We start from the raw sequence: 18,886 nt of genomic DNA on the forward strand, positions 1-18,886 counted from the left end.
TCCAGTTCTGTGAAGAAGGTCATTGGTAGCTTGATGGGGATAGCACTGATTCTGTAAATTACTTTGGGCAGTATGGTCATTTTCACGATATTGATTCTTCCTAACCATGAACATGGAATGTTTCTCCATCTGTTTGTGTCCTCTCTTACTTCATTGAGCAGTGCTTTGTAGTTCTCCTTGAAGAGGTCCTTTACATTCCATGTTTGTTGTATTCCTAGGTATTTTATTCTCTTTGTAGCAATTGTGAATGACAGTTCATTCTTGATTTGGCTCTCTTTAAGTCTGTTATTGGTGTATAGGAATGCTCGTGATTTTTGCACATTGATTTTGTATCCTGAGACTTTGCTGAAGTTGCTTATCAGTTTCAGGAGATTTTGGGGTGAGATGATGGGGTCTTCTAGATATACAATCATGTCATCTGCAAACAGAGACAATTTGACTGCCTCCTTTCCTATCTGAATACCCTTTATTTCTTTTTCTTGCCTTATAACTCTGGCTAGAACTTCCAATACTATGTTGAATAGGAGTGGTGAGAGAGGGCATCCTTGTCTAGTGCCAGATTTCAAAGGGAATGCTTCCAGTTTTTGCCCATTCAGTATGATATTGGCTGTTGGTTGGTTGTAAATAGCTTTTATTGTTTTGAGATACATTCCATCAATACCTAGTTTATTGAGAGTTTTTAGCATAAAGGACTGTTGAATTTTGTCAAAGGCCTTCTCTGCACCAATTGAGATAATCATGTGTTTTTTGTCTTTGGTTCTGTTTATGTGATGAATTACATTTATAGACTTGTGTATGTTGAACTAGCCTTGCATTCCCGGGATGAATCCTGCTTGATCATCGTGGATAAGCTTTTTGATGTGCTGTTGCAATCAGCTTGCCAGTATTTTATTGAAGATTTTTGCATCTATGTTCATCATGGATATTGACCTGAGGTTTTCTTTTCTTGCTGATTCTCTGCCAGGTTTTGGTATCAAGATGATGTTGGTCTCAAAAAATGATTTGGGAAGGATTCCCTCTTTTTGGATTATTTGGAATAGTTTCAGAAGGAATGGTATCAGCTCCTCTTTGTATGTCTGGTAGAATTTGGCTGTGAACCCATCTGGACCTGGGCTTCTTTTGGGTGGTCAGCTCTTAATTGCTGCCTCAACTTCAGACCTTGTTATTGGTCTATTCAGGGTTTTGACTTCTTCCTTGTTTAGGCTTGGGAGGTTGCAAGTGTCCAGGAGTTTATCCATTTCTTCCAGGTTTACTAGTTTATGTGCATAGATTTGTTTGTAATAATCTCTGATGATGGTTTGAATTTCTATGGAATCTGTGGTGATATCCCCTTTATCATTTTTTATTGCATGTATTTGATTATTCTCTCTTTTCTTTTTTATTAATCTAGCTAGTGGTCTGTTTATTTTGTTGATTTTTTCGAAAAACCAGCTCCTGGGTTTATGGATTTTTTGAAGGGTTTTTTGTGTCTCTATCTCCTTTAGTTCTGCTCTGATCTTAGTTATTTCTTGTCTTCTGCTAGGTTTTGAGTTTCTTTGATCTTACTCCTCTAGCTCTTTCAATTTTGATGATAGGGTGTCAATTTTAGATCTCTCCTTGCTTCTCATGTGGGCATTTATTGCTATATATTTTCCTCTCGAGACTGCTTTAAATGTGTCCCAGAGATTCTGGTATGTTGTGTCTTCGTTCTCGATGGTTTCAAAGAACATCTTTATTTCTGCCTTCATTTCATTGTTGATCCAGTCAACATTCAAGAGCAAGTTGTTCAGTTTCCATGAAGCTCTGTGGTTCTGAGTTAGTTTCTGAATTCTGAGTTCTAACTTGATTGCACTGTTGTCTGAGAGAATGTTTGTTATGATTTCCGTTCTTTTGCATTTGCTGAGGAGTGATTTACTTCCAATTATGTGGTCAATTTTAGAGTAGGTGTGATGTAGTGCGGAGAAGAATGTGGATTCTGTGGATTTGGGGTGGGGAATTCTGTAAATGTCTATTAGGTTTGCCTGATCCAGGTCTGAGTTCAAGTCCTGGATATCCTTGTTAATTTTCTGTCTTGTTAATCTGTCTAATATTGACAATGGAGTGTTAAAGTCTCCCACTATTATTGTGTGGGAGTCTAAGTCTCTTTGTAAGTCATTAAGAACTTGCCTTATGTGTCTGGGTGCTCCTGTATTGGGTGCATATATATTTAGGATCGTTAGCTCTTCTTGTTGCATTGATCTTTTTACCATTATGTAATATCCTTCTTTGTCTCTTTTGATCTTTGTCAGTTTAAAGTCTATTTTATCAGAGATGAGAATTGCAACTCCTTTTTTTTTCTCTCTCTCTCTCTCCATTTGCATGGTAAATCATCTCCTTTCCCTTTATTTTGAGGCTTTGTGTATCCTTGCATGTGAGATTGGTTTCCTGGATACAGCACACCGATGGGTTTTGGCTTTTTATCGAATTTACCAGTCTGTGTCTTTTGATGGGGGCATTTAGTCCATTTACATTTAGGGTTAATATTGTTATGTGTGAATTTGATACTGCCATTTTGATGCTAGCTGGCTCTTTTGCCTGTTAGTTGATGCAGTTTCTTTATTGTGTTGATGCCCTTTACCATTTGGTATGTTTTTGGAGTGGCTGGTACTGGTTGTTTCTTTCTATGCCTCATTCAGGAGCTCTTGTAAAGCAAGCCTGGTGGTGATGAAATCTCTGAGTACTTGCTTGTTCGCAAAGGATTTTATTTTTTCTTTACTTACGAAGCTTAGTTTGGCTAGATATGAAATTCTTGGTTAAAAGTTCTTTTCTTTAAGGATGTTGAATATTGGCCCCCACTCTCTTCTGGCTTGTAGGGTTTCTGCTGAGAGATCTGCTGTGAGTCTGATGGGCTTCCCTTTATGGGTAACCTGACCTTTTTCTGTCGCTGCCCTTAGCATTTTCTCCTTCATTTCAACCCTGGTGAATCTGATGATTATGTGCCTTGGGATTGCTCTTCTTGAGGAATATCTTTATGGTGTTCTCTGTATTTCCTGAACTTTAATATTGGCCTGCCTTGCTAGGTTGGGGAAGTTTTCCTGTATAATATCCTGAAGAGTATTTTCCAGGTTGGATTGATTCTCTCCGTCACATTCAGGTACACCTATCAAACGTAGATTAGGTCTTTTCACATAGTCCCATATTTCTTGGAGACTTCGTTCATTCCTTTTTACCCTTTTTTCTTTAATCTTGCCTTCTCATTTCATTGAGTTGATCTTCGACCTCTGATATCCTTTCTTCTGCTTGGTCAGTTCGGCTGTTGAAACTTGTGTATGCTTCGTGAAGTTCTTGTGTTGTGTTTTTCAGCTCCATCAATTCACTTATATGCCTCTCTAAGTTGTCTATTCTCATTAGCATTTCATCAAATCTTGTTTCAACATTCTTAGTTTCTTTGCATTGGATTAGAACATGTTCTTTTACCTTACAGAAGTTTCTTATTACCCACCTTCTGAAGCCTGATTCTGTCAATTCATCACACTCATTCTCCATCCAGCCTTGTTCCCTTGCTGGTGAGGAGTTGTGAATCCTTGTAGGAGGAGAGGCATTCTGGTTTCAGGTATTTTCATCCTGTTTGTGCTGGTTTCTTCCCATCTTTGTGGGTTTATCCACCTGTTGTCTTTGTAGTTGTCGACTTTCAGAATGGATCTCTGAGTGGACATCCAGTTTGTTGATGGTGAAGTTATTTCCTTCTATTTCTTAGTTTTCCTTCTAACAGTCTGGCGCCTTTGCTGTAGGACTGGTGAGGTCCACTCCAGGCCCTGCTTACCTGGGGATCACCTGCAGTGGCTGCAGAACAGTAAGGGTTGCTGCCAGTTTCTTCTTCTGCTATCTTTGTCCCAGAAGGATACCTGCCAACTGTCTATCTGAGCTCTCCTTTATGAGGTGACTCTGGATATATGGGGGTCAGGGAGCTGCTTCAGGAGACAGTGTGTCCTTTATAGGAACTCAAGTGCTTAGCTGTGAGCTCCATTGCTCATTTAGAGCTGCCGAGCAGGTACATTTAAGTCTGCTGCAGCAGAACTCATAAACCACTTTTTTTTTTTTCCCAGGTGCTCTGTCCCGGGGAGTTAGGGCTTTATTTATGAGTTTCCGTTGTGCTGCTGCCTTTTTTCAGGGCTGCCCTGCCCAGCGAGGAGGCATCCTAGTTACTGTCTGCCTGCAGAGGCTTTGCTGAGCTGCTGTGGGCTCCACCCAGCTGCTGTGGGAACTTCCCTGCAGTCCTGTTTATACGGGTGTAGTTAGAACTGCCTTGGCAATGGCAGTGCACCTCTGTAATGGCAGGTTGCCTCGGCAATGGCGGGCTGCCTCTGCAATGGCGGACTACCTCCGTAGTGGTGGAGTGCCTTGGTAATGGTGGACACCCCTCCCCCACAGAGCTGGACCTTCCCAGGTTCAGCTGTGCTTGCTGTGAAACTCTCAATCCAGAGCATTTCCAATTGCTGTTTTTTTGTGGGTGTGGGACTAGCCGAGCCTGATCACCTGGCTCCCTGCCTCAGAGCCTTTTTTTTAGTTGAATGGTCAGCTCTCTCCCAGGTGTTCCAATTGCCTGTTAAAAAGGCACCAGGATCTGTGTGATTTCCCGTCTGGCAACCCACTGCACTGGCTGAAACAGCAGCACTGAGATTCGTGGTGCTTTTTTGCTCGGGAATCTCCTGGCCTGGCTCCCTGTTTCAGTCCCCTTTTCAATCAGATGAATGGGCGACTCTGCCTTCCCAGAGCTCCAAATACCAACTAAAACGGGCCCAATCCCGTGTATTTTGTACAGAGAACTGCCACACCAGGGCGCCCTCAAAACAGCTGCGTGAGCCAAAACAGCCACGGCGGCCAAACCAGCTGTGCTGGCGACCTGTGGGGCTCCTCTGCTTGGGAATCTCCTGGTCTGTGGGCAATAAAAATCCTTCTGGATATGCGGTGTCCACTCACCCTCTGCACTTTCACTGGGAGCTGCAATCCTGAGCTGCCCCTAATTGGCCATCTTGGATCCCTCCCAGATATTTAACTATACTAGTTAGTCCTGATCTTAATAAACAAAAACTAAACAGCTAATGAATACCCCTCATCCCATTCTCCCCCACAGAAAACACTTAGTTTTTCCTTAGCAGTCATACTGGGGATGGTTGTGTTTTCTGTGGAAGATTTTATAACTTGCAGTGCAAATAATACAAATATTCCTTGTTTACTTCATGAAGTGTCACAGCTAAAAAAAGCAAGAACTGTGTGTTTTGAACCCTCACTGGAATCCTCCCTGTCACTTTGATTTTATGGTTATGCCATCCATATGAATTTTATATGTTGTCAAAATCAACAAGAAATGTAAGTGCACATGCCTTGAAGCACTCTTCATGTTTCTTTCTACCAGTCATTTCCAAGGGCTTCGTGAGACAGAGTCAGTAATTACCCAGACAGACTTTAGGTGTTAAATATTTTTCAAACAAACCCAGTTAATGGCATCAGTAATAAAGAGCAGGGAAACAAAGAGATTATAGTTTTTCATTCCAACCTGACACCCTCAGGAGAACAGAGAGCACAAGGCAAACCCATAAGTGTTTGTATACTCCCTGAGCTGTACAGGCAAAGTTCACAGGAAGCAGTTAAAGATGCAGCAACTAAACCCAGCATTTAACTGGGTTTCTTTGGAATCTTGCTGTTTTAGGCAATTAAAAGCCTGGTGGAAGATATATCATTACTACTCAATCTTGATGTTTATAATAGAGTTCGATTTTTAAGGTAGATCCTCTACTAGGTGTGCCTCAACAAAAATCTTACAAAGAAAACCTTCCTGCAGGAACTGTATACGACTCAGCTGGTTAATCTCAGAGGTGCCGTCGCTGCTCACTGCCATGTAAGCAATTAGATTCCCTGCTGTACTGAGCCTCCCCAGGGACCTTTAGGGATAGGGAGGAACCCAGGAAAGACTCTCCACTACTTGTGAAATGGAGACAAAGAATGCTGTGGCATGATTGCAGCAGACCATAGGTTTATACCGAGGACTAACTTGCATATAAGCCAATGATGCTTCATGCTTTGAAGAAGATGAGAGAGACAGTCTGCCAGATGCCACAGTGGAGAAACCTCTGCCCTAAATGCATGTGCCAGAGACCTTCCTAGAGAGTCATTTTAGCCACTCCATTTCTGCTATCCTTCAACTCAGCTCCTGTGCCACCTCATAAATGAAGCTGACACCATATCCTGTAGTCAAAGACATTCTTTCCCTCCTCTGGTTTCACTTATACTGCTTACCTGTCTGCACTGACCATAACACTTCTGCCTTGTGTCTTGTGCAGTTGTATTCATATCTGTCTCTCCCACTAGTTTGTATTTCCCAAAGGGAAAGGTCTAAGACTGTTGTACTTTTGTATTTCCTATCTTAGGTACTCATTAATAATTATAACAAAATGATACTTATTGAGCTATTTTTTAACTTGAGACAGAGTCTTCCTCTGTCATCCAGGCTGCAGTACAGTGGCACAATCATTTTTCAGTGAAGCCTCTAACTCCTGGGCACATGCCACCATGCCCAGCCAATTTTTAAATTTTTATAGAGATAGGATCTCACTGTGGTGCCCAGGCTGGTCTTGAACTCCTAGACTCAAACAGTTCTCCTACCTTGGTCTCCCAACATGCTGAGATTACAAGTGTGAGACACCACCCCTTAGCCCTTGTGTACTTATACGTTGGGCACATTGCATATATAGTATCATTTCTTATAATTCTGTAGCGTGATAGATAAAGAGCATGGGCTTTGCAGCAAGACCAGCTGTGTTGAAAGCCTTCCTCCTTCTGCAGTCTGCCAAATAACCTTGAAACAGGCAGAATCCCAGTGGTTTTCTGATTTATAGCCTCAGCTCTATTCTATCTCCATAGAAGCCCCATAGATTTAATTGAATTAGACCCATTAGCTTAAAGACCAAACTCATTCCTCTTTATCACTAAATAATCCTAAGGCAGCCCCCATTAACTTGTGACTTAACGTATTCAGGTTTTTAGACAAAGAGAGTGATTTTGCTAATCATATGAATAATATTAATTTTTACATTTCTTTAATATTTTGCCATTTTTACAGTTCTTTCATGTAAATTACCTTTACTGATCTTCATACCATTCTTGTAAGGTGGGCAGGATAGCTGCCCTGTTCCCACTTTACTGAGAAGTACAATGAAGAAAGAGAAGCAAAATGACTTGAAATTTATTTCATAGCCAGACAGTGGCAGAGCTGCAACTGAATACAAGATATAAATTCATTGACAGGCTTCCTGCCTCTATCTTGCTTTGTTCCTCAGCAACACACATGTGTATATGCACAGACTCACTAGCAGGCACCAAGAACCAGGTGTTGAGCTAGTGCTTCCACAGTTCAGGCTGTCTAGTAACCATAGCAATTGCCGCTGTCCTCCTGGCAAGTGAGATCACCCAGCACACACTTGCTCCAAGATTTGAGTTACAAGAGATGAGGCATTTTCCACTGAGGGCCATTAAGTTTGGAATTCCCTTGTCTTGGTCCCTAAAGTATTCATCTTCTGGGTTCTTGCAAACCATATCAAGTTGAGTTAGCCAGTCATGATTGGCAAGAAATTCTAACAGGCAGGAGGAAGGTGCTAAACTGACTTCTACATGTGAGCAATTTGCAATTTTGTGGGTGGATTATTTTTCCCTAGGTATCCTTTAGGATAGCTACCCAGGCATACATTATTCTCATTCTTTAAAAATGCATTTACAGTTCATAGTCTGCATGGTTTTGTTTCTGTGTTCTTACATCATGTCACAAATGATGTGACGGAGAAACCTATAGGGAAGTTTTTGTTTCTTTTGCATAAACTATTCTGCAGTAATTGATCAGCCATAGAGAAAAGATTATCTGCTATGCACTCAAAGCAAGTTCTCTGGTCACTAGAGACCAATAAGCTGTGTCCCTAGAACTATTATCACTTTGTTGAAGAAGCTGCTATGTGAACAAAAAACATCCTTCACTAATTTCCCTTTTTGTATTTAAAAAACCTTGTCAACATTTTCCCTTTGGGAATCTACAATTTGTCGATAGTGCATATTATTTTAGTTCTAAGGAGGACAAATGTAGGGCAGTATGTCCTTATTAAGATCTCTCATTCATTGATCTTCATGCCAAATAAAGTAAAATGCTTCACATCTTTACTGTATTATAGCATATTTTTTTTTCATTTCATAGAAATATAAATATTTAGATGTGTAAACCACTTTTGAGACTAATTTGAATTCTACGTCCTCCACCTCACCCTAGTCCATTTAACTGATGGTGAAAGGCTGGGAAGTAAGGTGGTCAAACTGAGCCTGCATTCTCCTCAGTGATGCAATCAGGATATACATTCTGAGTCTAGTGCTGTCTTCCATTGTACCCTGCAGTGTGTATCTGTTTTCTCTCCATAACTGTTATGTAAACTTTGGGAACCAGGGATGATCCTTATATATGCCAATTAGAACTGCCTGGCAAATGCTTGTTAACTAATGTCAGCCATTGTGTCATAGTTATAAGAGCCCACATGTTACACCTCTGTTTCATTATCTGTTCTTTAATATTCAACCTCCTGTGTAGATGTAGAAAAAGTTAAAAATAAAAAGTAATATATGATAGAAAGGAATCTGATTAAGCTTGCCTGCCATTGTTTCTTAGCATCCACATTGAAGCTGAAAAATGTTTTAAGGAGAAATCTTGTGGACCTAAAGTTATTTATGAATGATTTCAATGGTCTCATATATATAGTGATTAGATTCCAATGACACATTATTATTTTTTTATTGTGTATTATTTCCAGCCATAATAAAGGAAAGGATGGTAGAGTTCATGTTTAGAATGAAAGAGTAAACATCACAAGTTAGTCTGACCTCAGCTGTCAGTTTATTCATTGTGGATTTTTGTGCCATGGAAGAAATTTGTTCAGCGATTGTTTGCTCTGCTATTAGTTTGTATTCACAGTAACATTCTAGATACTCACTATAAACTGAATTATAGTTTGTTTCAGTGTTGGAAGGCGTGTTGTCTAAGCTGTCAAGGTATGATGAAGGCACTTTCTTTTCATCCATTCTGTCATTCACTGTAAGTATTTGAATGAGTTCTCTTCTGTGGTCTTTTAACTATTGTCGTACTACTTATATAGCAGTTAAAAAAAGTAATTCTTATAATTATCTCTTTCTTTCCCACTTAAGGTGAAAGCAGCTGCAAAATACGTTGATGTTCCAGTAAGTATTTTTTAAACTATATGTAATTCTTTAAAAAAATCAATAATTACAGTTCATCATGGGTTTATTTCAAATCTTTAAACCAGTGCCATTTTCTTAGGGAGTAGTTTATTTTCCTTAAGCTAGCGCTAACCTTCATAATAAGGCTTAGCAAGGTTATTTCAGTGACTTTTTCTGTTGTAACTCAGAAACTTGTACGGAGGTCATTTCATCATAAGAACATGTCACCTGAGTTGCAGAGGAAAGTTACAGCACTCTAGGATGGAATAGAAAATGCCTCACACTATTTATAGAAAAACTGCTCGCTTTTCCTCTCCTATATATGAAAGCTGTAACAGGTTTCTTACAGAAGGTAAAATAATGATAAAGATGAGCCAGTTAAATAATTGGTTTTCTAAATATAAAAGTGTTCTATAAATCAATAGTCTCTCATTTTAACATTTAGCTTTTCATAGAATTATTGGGAAATAGCTCATAAATTTGTTCCAAAATTAAGATTCCATGAGCAGAAATCATGAAACTGACTTAGCTGCAATGAGAACATTCACATGGTAAATATAACCAACAAGTTGTGCAGCATTTTTAAGCTGATCATCATACCAAATTAGTTTTTTATTTAAATTCTATTATCACATATATGATCAAGGTCTAAGGTGTTCTGTTTAATCATTTATTTTGACATATATATCAATTTTCAAAGACTTAGAGAACAATGAAAAAATTAAGATTTCAAACTAGATGGAATATGGATTTGCTGTTTGTATCTGAAGAAGATCATATCTCTACATTGCCATTATAAATGATAGCAGTTTTGAGTACTGGCAAGCTTTATATATTAATTGTAAAGAGTGCTTATTTTTAGGATGTGTATACCACATTTTGTCTCTGGCTTTATTGCTGCTGTAGTTATAAATGAATATTTAAATGAGAAGGCTCTGGACTTTTCTAGTTTTACATGGGATTTTTTGGAACCGGACTTTTCATTTGTTAAGTGATTCCCAAGGAAGTCTTCACATCCTCCTCATCTTGTACCTAGAATCAAGGAATCAGTGCTGGACAATAAGTAGAAAAAAATCACATGTGTAGAGTCCCACAAAGCAGCAGCATGAAAGGGAGAATTAAGGGGAGATTTTATATTTGATATCTCAAAAAGAAAGAGACAAATAATCTTGTATACATCTGAACTTCATTGGCCTTCCTAACAGGTGTCTTACAGTTTTTGTTTGATTTTGAATTGCAGATGGACTGTGACATCAAAATTATTAATATTCTTAGAGACTTTGAGGTTTTTAATTGACCCTGTACTAGTTTATTCTCTCCAGAGAATTTCAGAGTTGAAGGAGACAGAAAATGGTTCATTTACTTTCCTTCTCAGTGCAAGTAACCCCTCCTCTAATATCCCTTACAAAGATTCATGAGGGTTCTGTTTATTTATTTCAGTAGTTACCAGATCACTATATGGCAGCCTACTCTTAAGTATTATAAGTTGAAATTCTGTGTCTTTGTGAACTGTACCCATTAATCCTGGTTCTAATCTTTCTCTTCTGCCTGGTAGCTCTTTGCATACTCGATGACAATTTTCGTGCCTCCTCTTTCCAAGAGGTGTGGTAGCTATTCACAGGCATATATCAAGAGAGGAATGAATGTTTATTTTCTAGATTAAACATTCTCAATTTATTCACTAAACCCACTAATTAAATATTTATTTAGCTCATAACAAGTGCTAGGTCCTGGATATGCATGATGAAATATACATTTCTTGCCCTCAAATGGTTCACAATCTTAAAGACAAAACAGACGAAAAACAGACATGACATCATGCACACTGCTGTGGCAATCATACCCAGACTCTTCATCATGGCAATTACTACCCTAGAGGAGTTCTAGCTTATCAATGTCACCATTAAATCAAGTTGCCCTATAGAGCAGAACATACTATACCATAAATGTGGTTTGACCATGCCAGATTACAAAATGATGAGTTTCTCCCCAGTTGTGAACATACCACTTCTATTGTTCATGCCTGTGAATGTTAACTGTATAAGCTATGAGGTCTTATTGGCCATTATTCTTTTTTATGCTCAAACTCAAGCAAATATGCCTCTCTGAAGTTGTCTCTTAAGGAGAGTCTCATGAGAAAAAGAGTGCTGGCTCACCTTTCACAAAAATTAACTGAAAACAGATCCTAGACCCAGATACAATGCAGAAGAACTATACAACTTCAAGAAGAAAATATGAGATAAAATATATATGGCCTTGGACTTGGGGATGAGTTTTTAGATACAACCCCACATAATCCTTGAAAGGAAATAAAAATGGATAAATTGGATTTAAAAATTGCTAAGTGTACTCTTATTCACGGTTAAGAGAATGAAAAGATAAGCCACAAATGGTAAGAAATATTTGCAAAACACATATCTGATAAAGGACTTGAATCCAAAGTGTTCTAAGAACTGTTAATATTCAACAATATGAAAACAAACAATAAAACTTTTTTAATAGGCCTAAGATCCAAAGACATTGCAGCAAAAAAGATATGCAGATGCCAAGTAAGCTTATGAAAAAATGCTCAATATTATTTGTCATTAAGAAAATGCAAATTAAAAGAAGATACCACTGCACTCTTATTAGAATGGCAGAAACCCAGAATAAACTACAGCAGCAAAATGTTGACAAGGATAAGAGAGCAACAAGTACTCTCATTCATTGCTGGTAGGAATGGTACAGCTACTTTGGAAAACTGTTTGCCAGTTTCTTTTTAAGCCAATTTAAAGAGGCTGCAAACTGTATGATCCCATTTATATCACATTCTAGAAAAGGTAAAACTATAAAGACTATAAACAGATTAGTGGTTGTCATGAGTTCAAGGTTAGGGAAGGTTGAATTGTTCAAGTATAGGGAATTTTTCTTTTTTTTTTTTTTTTTTTGAGCAGAGCACCTGTTCTGTATGATATTGTAATGGTAGATACATGACACTGTGCACTTCTCAAAACCAAACTTTATAGCAAAAAAAAAAAAAAAAACCTGAATATATTCAATCATTTAAAAATCAATTAAGTGATCATAGAATCCCAGGATGGAAAGTAAACTATAATAAAATAATTCTGTTGTGAATGTATGAGATAATCTCACTGAAAGAGGAGTGGGGAAAGCACTGATCTTAGTAACTTTGGAACTTAGTGGAGTCTGTAAAATAAGGGAAAATGAAACTAATAAATAAGCATTATACTCTGGTTGATAAAGTTTTTCTCCACAGTTTAACAATTCTGAAGCCATGGTACATGTATATTGGAATTGAACAATTAAGTAAATGGATGACAGTTGATAGGAGCCAGGTTTCTCACTGCGGGAGTGAGGTTAGAGGCAAGCAAAGGAAGGGGGCTAGAATGATCCTGTAATAGATCAGAGTTGGAGATATCAGTGTGAACTTATCATTAGCTTTATACGGTTGGAGCTGGTTACATTTGACAACATTTTTAGATGTATGTATATGCATGTATTAATGTGCTCACATACATTTTCTTGCTCTTTTAACTCGGAGGGCCTAGAAGCAGTGATACCCCAGTAGCAACAAGCCCACACATCACTCAGATATTGTTCTATAATATTTAATGAAATAAACCAGGGCTCCTTGGAGAAATGGCTGATTCTGGAAAATACACAGAATGAACGTGGAGCATCTTGTAGTAACAGAAAGTAAGGAGATATTCACAAAATACACAATGATTGCAGGTGTGTCAGAGAGACACAGCAGATAATGGAAAGATCTCCCAGTGGCCTAAGCTAGGACAATTTGATCAAATACATAAAGTAATACTGGATTATAACTCAAAGTATAAAATAAATACCAATTAGTCCATACTGATACAAATAAATATTGAAGTACATAAATGGGGAGAAAAGACAGCTCTCTCATGCAGAAGAATTCCAAATAATTAATATAGATATTTCCCTTTCAAGAAGGTGGAGCATATATCCTCACTCCTTAAGTGAGGGAGATACATAGTAACTTCCTTCTGAAGAGTACCATATGCAAAGGAAAATAGGGAGAAGAAATTTACAATGGAGAAATATGAGAAATATTACCCCAGCCAGTTGATCAAAGGTCAACATCCGCAGTGATAAATTATATTGATAATATCAGCCTTTGATAGGATGTGATGAAAATGGTACTTTATGGTCTTCCTCTAAAAAACTTGTAACTACAGTCTAATTATGAAAAAAAATCAGACACATCTCAATAGATGATATACTACAAAATATGCGAGAGTACTCCTTAGAATTTTCAAGGTCATCATTAAGAAGGAAAGTCTGAGAAAGTGACAAGACCAAGAGTAGTCCAAGGAGACCTAATTATTAAATGTAACGTGATTTCCTGATTTACATCATGGAACAGAAAAAGGATATTGGGTGAAAACGAAGGGAAACTGAATAAAGTGCACACTTCAGTTAATAATAGTGTGTCAATATATGCTCATTAATTGTAGCAAATGTACCATACTCAGGTAAGATGATAATAATAGGGGATATTGGGTGTGGGTTATATGGAAACTCTATAATATTTCCACAGTGCTTCTGTAAATCTAAAATTTTCTAAAATAATGTGTTTATTAAAAAAAAAAAAAAAAGAGCACTGACCAAGGACTAAATAATACTTTACTTCAGCTGATTTTATGTGGCTATGTGCCCTTGAAACTGTATGACCTTGGGCATTACTTAAATGGCCCCAGTCTAGTCATCGATAAAATTAGTGAATATGCTATGTAACTGCCTTAGTTTTTTTTAACTGTAACATTCTGTCCCCTTCTGAGTTCCCGTCCAATTCTATGAGACAACAGAGCCCAAAACTGCCCCCTGTAAGGCAATACCTTCTTATAATACTGTTACTTATCAGAATTTGTTTTGTTTTTGTTTTTTTGTTTGGTTGTTTTGTGTGTGTGTGTGTGTGTGTGTGTGTGTGTGTGTGGTGTGGTTTGTTTTTTGTTTCATTTTGTTTTGTTTCGTTTTTGTTTTTTACAGTCTCGCTCTGTCCCCCATGCCATAGTGCAGTCACCTGATCTTGGCTGACTGCAACCTCCACCTCCTGGGTTCAAGTGATTCTCATGCCTCAGCCTCCCAAGTAGCTGAGAAAACAGGCATGTGCCACCATGCCTGGCTAATTTTTTATATTTTTAGTAGAGATGGGGTTTCAATGTGTTGGCCAGACTGGTCTGGAACTCTTGACCTCAGGTGATCTGTCTGCCTTGGCCTCCCAAAGTGCTAGGATTACAAGCATGAGCCACCACACCTGGCTGGAATGTATTTAAAGCAATAAATAAATTGATTCTATAAGGTGAAAATTACAAATGACGTTAACATTCCTGTGCAAAAAAGGAGAAATTCATATTCCTAGAACATACTTATTTGTCAGATATTCCTTATAATTATAGCACAATTCAAGATGTATGAGTTAATAGAAAATGACCCACATCAAGCCATTTAAATATAATGAACATAGTCTTTTGTATCTTTGTGATGTGTACTTCTCATGACACTTTATGAATGAAAAAATTCAAACATCAGAGAAAAATGCTTCAATATGGTCCTGAACAGAAACAAATTCCAGTCACATGCCTCTTGGCAAGAAGCTGGTAGGATTCTCCTTGATATCTTTCTGATTTAGGTGATGAATGATGCCCTTCAGTATAATTTGATAGATTGTTCTTGACTAAACAACCCTATCCTGGGGAGAGTTCTGTGGCAGTTATACAGTTTATGGCCCCATCATAGAATCTTGGAATGTTCATGTTGGAAAATACATCAGACATTTTAAAAAAAAAAGAAGACGCAGCAGCAAAACCTGGCTAAGGTGTGTCTGTCCTGTTCAACAGTAACTTACAAGGGAACCGTGATTTGACAGAAATTAGATGAAGGACGAGGATGCAAATGTTCACATTAGCTTTGCAGACAGGAATACTTAGTCAAAACCAAAAATTCTGCAGATTTAAATTATAGTAAACCCTCCTTTAAAAAGTTTTTTTGCTCACCTATGAGATAGGTAAGATGTAGCTGATAGCAATTGTATGTTAAAAAGTTGTATAAAAGATTATGTCTGACAATAATATGGGTACTTTTCTTAAAAAAAATAGGTAGTATAGATCTATCGAGGCTGCATAACAGATTACTAACAGGCTGAGGAATCAAACTGCTGGTGGTTGAATCCTTACTCCATCACTTCATCTATTATCAGTGTGAACGTAGGCACCAGTTTCTTCAACCATAAAATGGAGGTGTAATTTACACCTGTTATAGGCTTATTGTGCATATGTTAAGCACTTTTGAAAGTTCCTAGAATGGAATTAGTGCACCATAAATACTAGCTATTATCATACATTACTATTATTATTGATTAGAATAAAATCTAGTATCTACATTCTAGAAAACAATCATTTCACTTATACTGTAGTGATTGCATCTGTATTATTGTGGATAAATCACATCTGTATTCTTTTTTTTTTTTTTTTTTTTTTTTTGAGACAGAGTTTCGCTCTTGTTACCCAGGCCGGAGTGCAATGGCGCAATGTCGGCTCACCGCAACCTCCGCCTCCTGGGTTCAGGCAATTCTCCTGCCTCAGCCTCCTGAGTAGCTGGGATTACAGGCACGCGCCACCATGCCCAGCTAATGTTTTGTATTTTTAGTAGAGACGGGGTTTCACCATGTTGACCAGGATGGTCTCGATCTCTTGACCTCGTGATCCACCCGCCTCGGCCTCCCAAAGTGCTGGGATTACAGGCTTGAGCCACCGCGCCCGGCCCACATCTGTATTCTTTTAAGACAACACTTTCTTTTTACTTTACTTCCTCCTATAGAGAGCAACCAGGCTAGTTAAGGGGATCTGGAAATAATGGCTTATGAAAAGAAAAAGGAAATCTGACTGTTCTAGAAAGATGAAAAAAAAAAATCTAAGAGATCAGATAGCTCTGATTGATATGTAAACAGCTCATATTGGGAAAAAGGAACAGCCTAAGTCTGTATCAGTCAAGAAGACAGGACTAAGAACAGTGACTAAAAACGAGTAGGAGCAGAACTGAAATCAGTGTAAGGCAGAACTTAAAAAAAAAGTTATTTACAAAAGTGACATAGTAAAAGCTGCACCACTATTTTGCCAGGAGTGGTCCTGAAGATTTCTGCATTATGTGGGAAATAGAACTGAATGAATTTAAGGTTCTTTCCCACTCTGATTCTGGAATTTTGTTCTATTGTCATACTAGTTACAGGACATCTTGGGGTTTAAGGATGTGTGTGGATGTGGAAAATGCCTGCTTAGAATGTTCTTGTTAACATTATCTCACACACACTGCATACCAACTCTATGCTAGACACTAAGGTGAAACAGCTAAAGAGACTTAGAGGACACAGTAAAGATTACTGAGGCCACGAAAAGACCAAAACAATGAGGAAGGAAAGAAGAAACTGTCCCTGATCATTGGCTTAATCGTACTGATCTGGTGGCCCAGTAGTTGCTCAATTTTTTGAGAATGTCTCAGTATACTTGAAAAGAACAGGTGTTCCACTGGGTATGGGGGCTTATGGCTGTAATTCCAGCTGCTTGGGAGGCTAAACCGGGAGGATCACTTGAGCCAAGGAGTTGAGACCTGCCTGGGCAACATAGCAAGAACCCCATCTCAAAAAAAAAAAAGCATATTTTGTATTTAATGAGTACAGTGTACTAAATGTGTACATTACATCGTAATCATCTGCGATTCAAAATATCTGTATCCTTTTTTTTGTCTGCTTATCAATTACTGAGAGAGGTTTTATAATCTATTTGAATGTAAACTTGTCTGTTTTCTTATACTAAAATTTTCGTTTGACATATTTTGTGGCTATGTTATTCAGTGCATGCATATTTAATACTGGTATATCTTCCTGTTGAATTGAACCTTTTATTATTAGGAAGTGATCCTCTTTATCTCTAATAATACTTTTAGTTATAAGGTGTACTTTACATCATAGCCATTTGGTTGGAATTTGACCAATATGTCTTTCACCATTTTGCTTCCAGCCTCTGTTTCAGATGTGTCTCTTGGGCATATAGTTAGATTTTATTTTTATTCTGCCTTGAAAGATTTTTTTTGCCTTTTAACAAGATAACTTGGTATTTTGCATTTAATAAAATCAGCAATATATTTGGATTCATAAAAAAAAAAAAATCTTAATCTGCCTGATCCTGGTGGTCTTTCCTAAGATGATGGAGATGGCTAACCTTTCTCTTACCTTCATTAGGAATTCTCTCAAATATTCTCTCTTCTTTATGATACTTGCCGAAGATTTCTCATTTTCAAAATCCTCAAAAGGTGGTTCTAAGCCACCTCTGTCCTCTGCAGACCTGATGTGGTGTCCAGGATCTGAATTCACTTTCTGCCTTGCTCCTTTCTTGCTCTTTGATTTGTGGGCTTCCATTTTCCCACCCATGCAGTGAGGATAATAGTATTTAAAAGTCTTGCCATTACTTTTAATGGCAAAAACCACAATCACTTTTGCATTAACCTATAATCCCTGTACTGTCTCCCTCAGTAGGTTCTTATGAGAATTCAGAATTTAATAAGCATATTCACGTGAATGTGCTTTGTAAATGTAAAGCACTGTTGGAGTAAATTGTTTCTACCTGGAATGATGCTTCTGGCTCCCATACGTTACTCCGTAGTTTCCTCCTGCTACTTAAGAACATGACCAGTTACTAAAAGGAAAATCAGTTGCCTTCCACAGAGTGGACAATATTAGCTTTTTTTTTTTTTTCATTTATGTTCCCTTTATTTTAGAATAGTACGTACTGCGGATATCACTGGTGGCTTTTAGGGTATAATCAGCAAGTTCAGTGGCATTAGTGTTTTACCTCCTCCTTCCTTTGCTTGCTTGCTTCTGATATTGTTTACTACTTAGACAACGCCACCTGAATACTCAGAGCTTTACATCAGTGTGAGAGCCAGACAGAACTTAGGGAATGGAGTTCTTAGGCTCCGTGGGACATACTCACCTGGAGAGAGGGATGCACACCAGGACTAGATTAAAAGCCTCACTTGTCTAGAAGTGGAGGACGTTGTGTGTTGTGCTTTCCTGATGAATGTTTTGCTTCTTTATTCCTTTGTATTTTGTCTGTCTGGCTTTTCTCTCTTATGTAAGGTAAACCCATGAGCTGCCTCTGGACACTGGCCTTCTAGCACCCTGAGGCTTCACTTAAACCAAAATCTGAAAGGTTCCAAATTGAGCTGAGTAAATCCATCCCAGTCCATCTAAACTTTAAAAGCTAAAAGTGAAATAATGCCGCATTTTAAATTCACTTTTTCAAGTCCTCGTGTAGTATTTTCTAATTGACAATATAACAACTGTAGATAGATGAGGGAAAGGCTAGTGAACTGAGAGATTTAAAACCATCATCGTTAACGATGGTTACTCATGAATCTAATATAGTATAAAGCACATACGTAGTGTACATATTAGCACATTCTGTGTTTGGTGCTACTGTATTAGCAGCTATTCCTCTAAACTTTGGGATGTTGATGATTTTAACCACAGATCAGAAATAACAAGATATTTAATCCTCATCGTCCCAAATAGGGAAGGCATTGTAAACCCATAAATATTAATTGAAAATTAACCTGCCTTCTTGAGTATTTCAAA

At 38.0% G+C, this 18,886-nt stretch overlaps 1 protein-coding gene across 9 annotated transcripts in view; it reads left to right on the forward strand.

Annotated features, from left to right (window-relative positions):
- CADPS2 (calcium dependent secretion activator 2) overlaps positions 1 to 18,886 on the forward strand; it is a 577,926-nt gene that overhangs the window by 524,868 nt on the left and 34,172 nt on the right. For 8 of the 9 annotated variants that reach the window (XM_074379141.1, XM_039472830.2, XM_074379140.1 and 5 more), the window contains 2 exons: positions 8,999 to 9,082; positions 9,193 to 9,225. In XM_074379141.1, coding sequence (XP_074235242.1) covers positions 8,999 to 9,082; positions 9,193 to 9,225 — 117 coding nt within the window. The other variant, XM_074379142.1, reaches the window with a different exon arrangement.

Source organism: Saimiri boliviensis, chromosome 10, assembly GCF_048565385.1.
Source record: "Saimiri boliviensis isolate mSaiBol1 chromosome 10, mSaiBol1.pri, whole genome shotgun sequence".
Lineage (NCBI taxonomy): Eukaryota > Metazoa > Chordata > Mammalia > Primates > Cebidae > Saimiri > Saimiri boliviensis.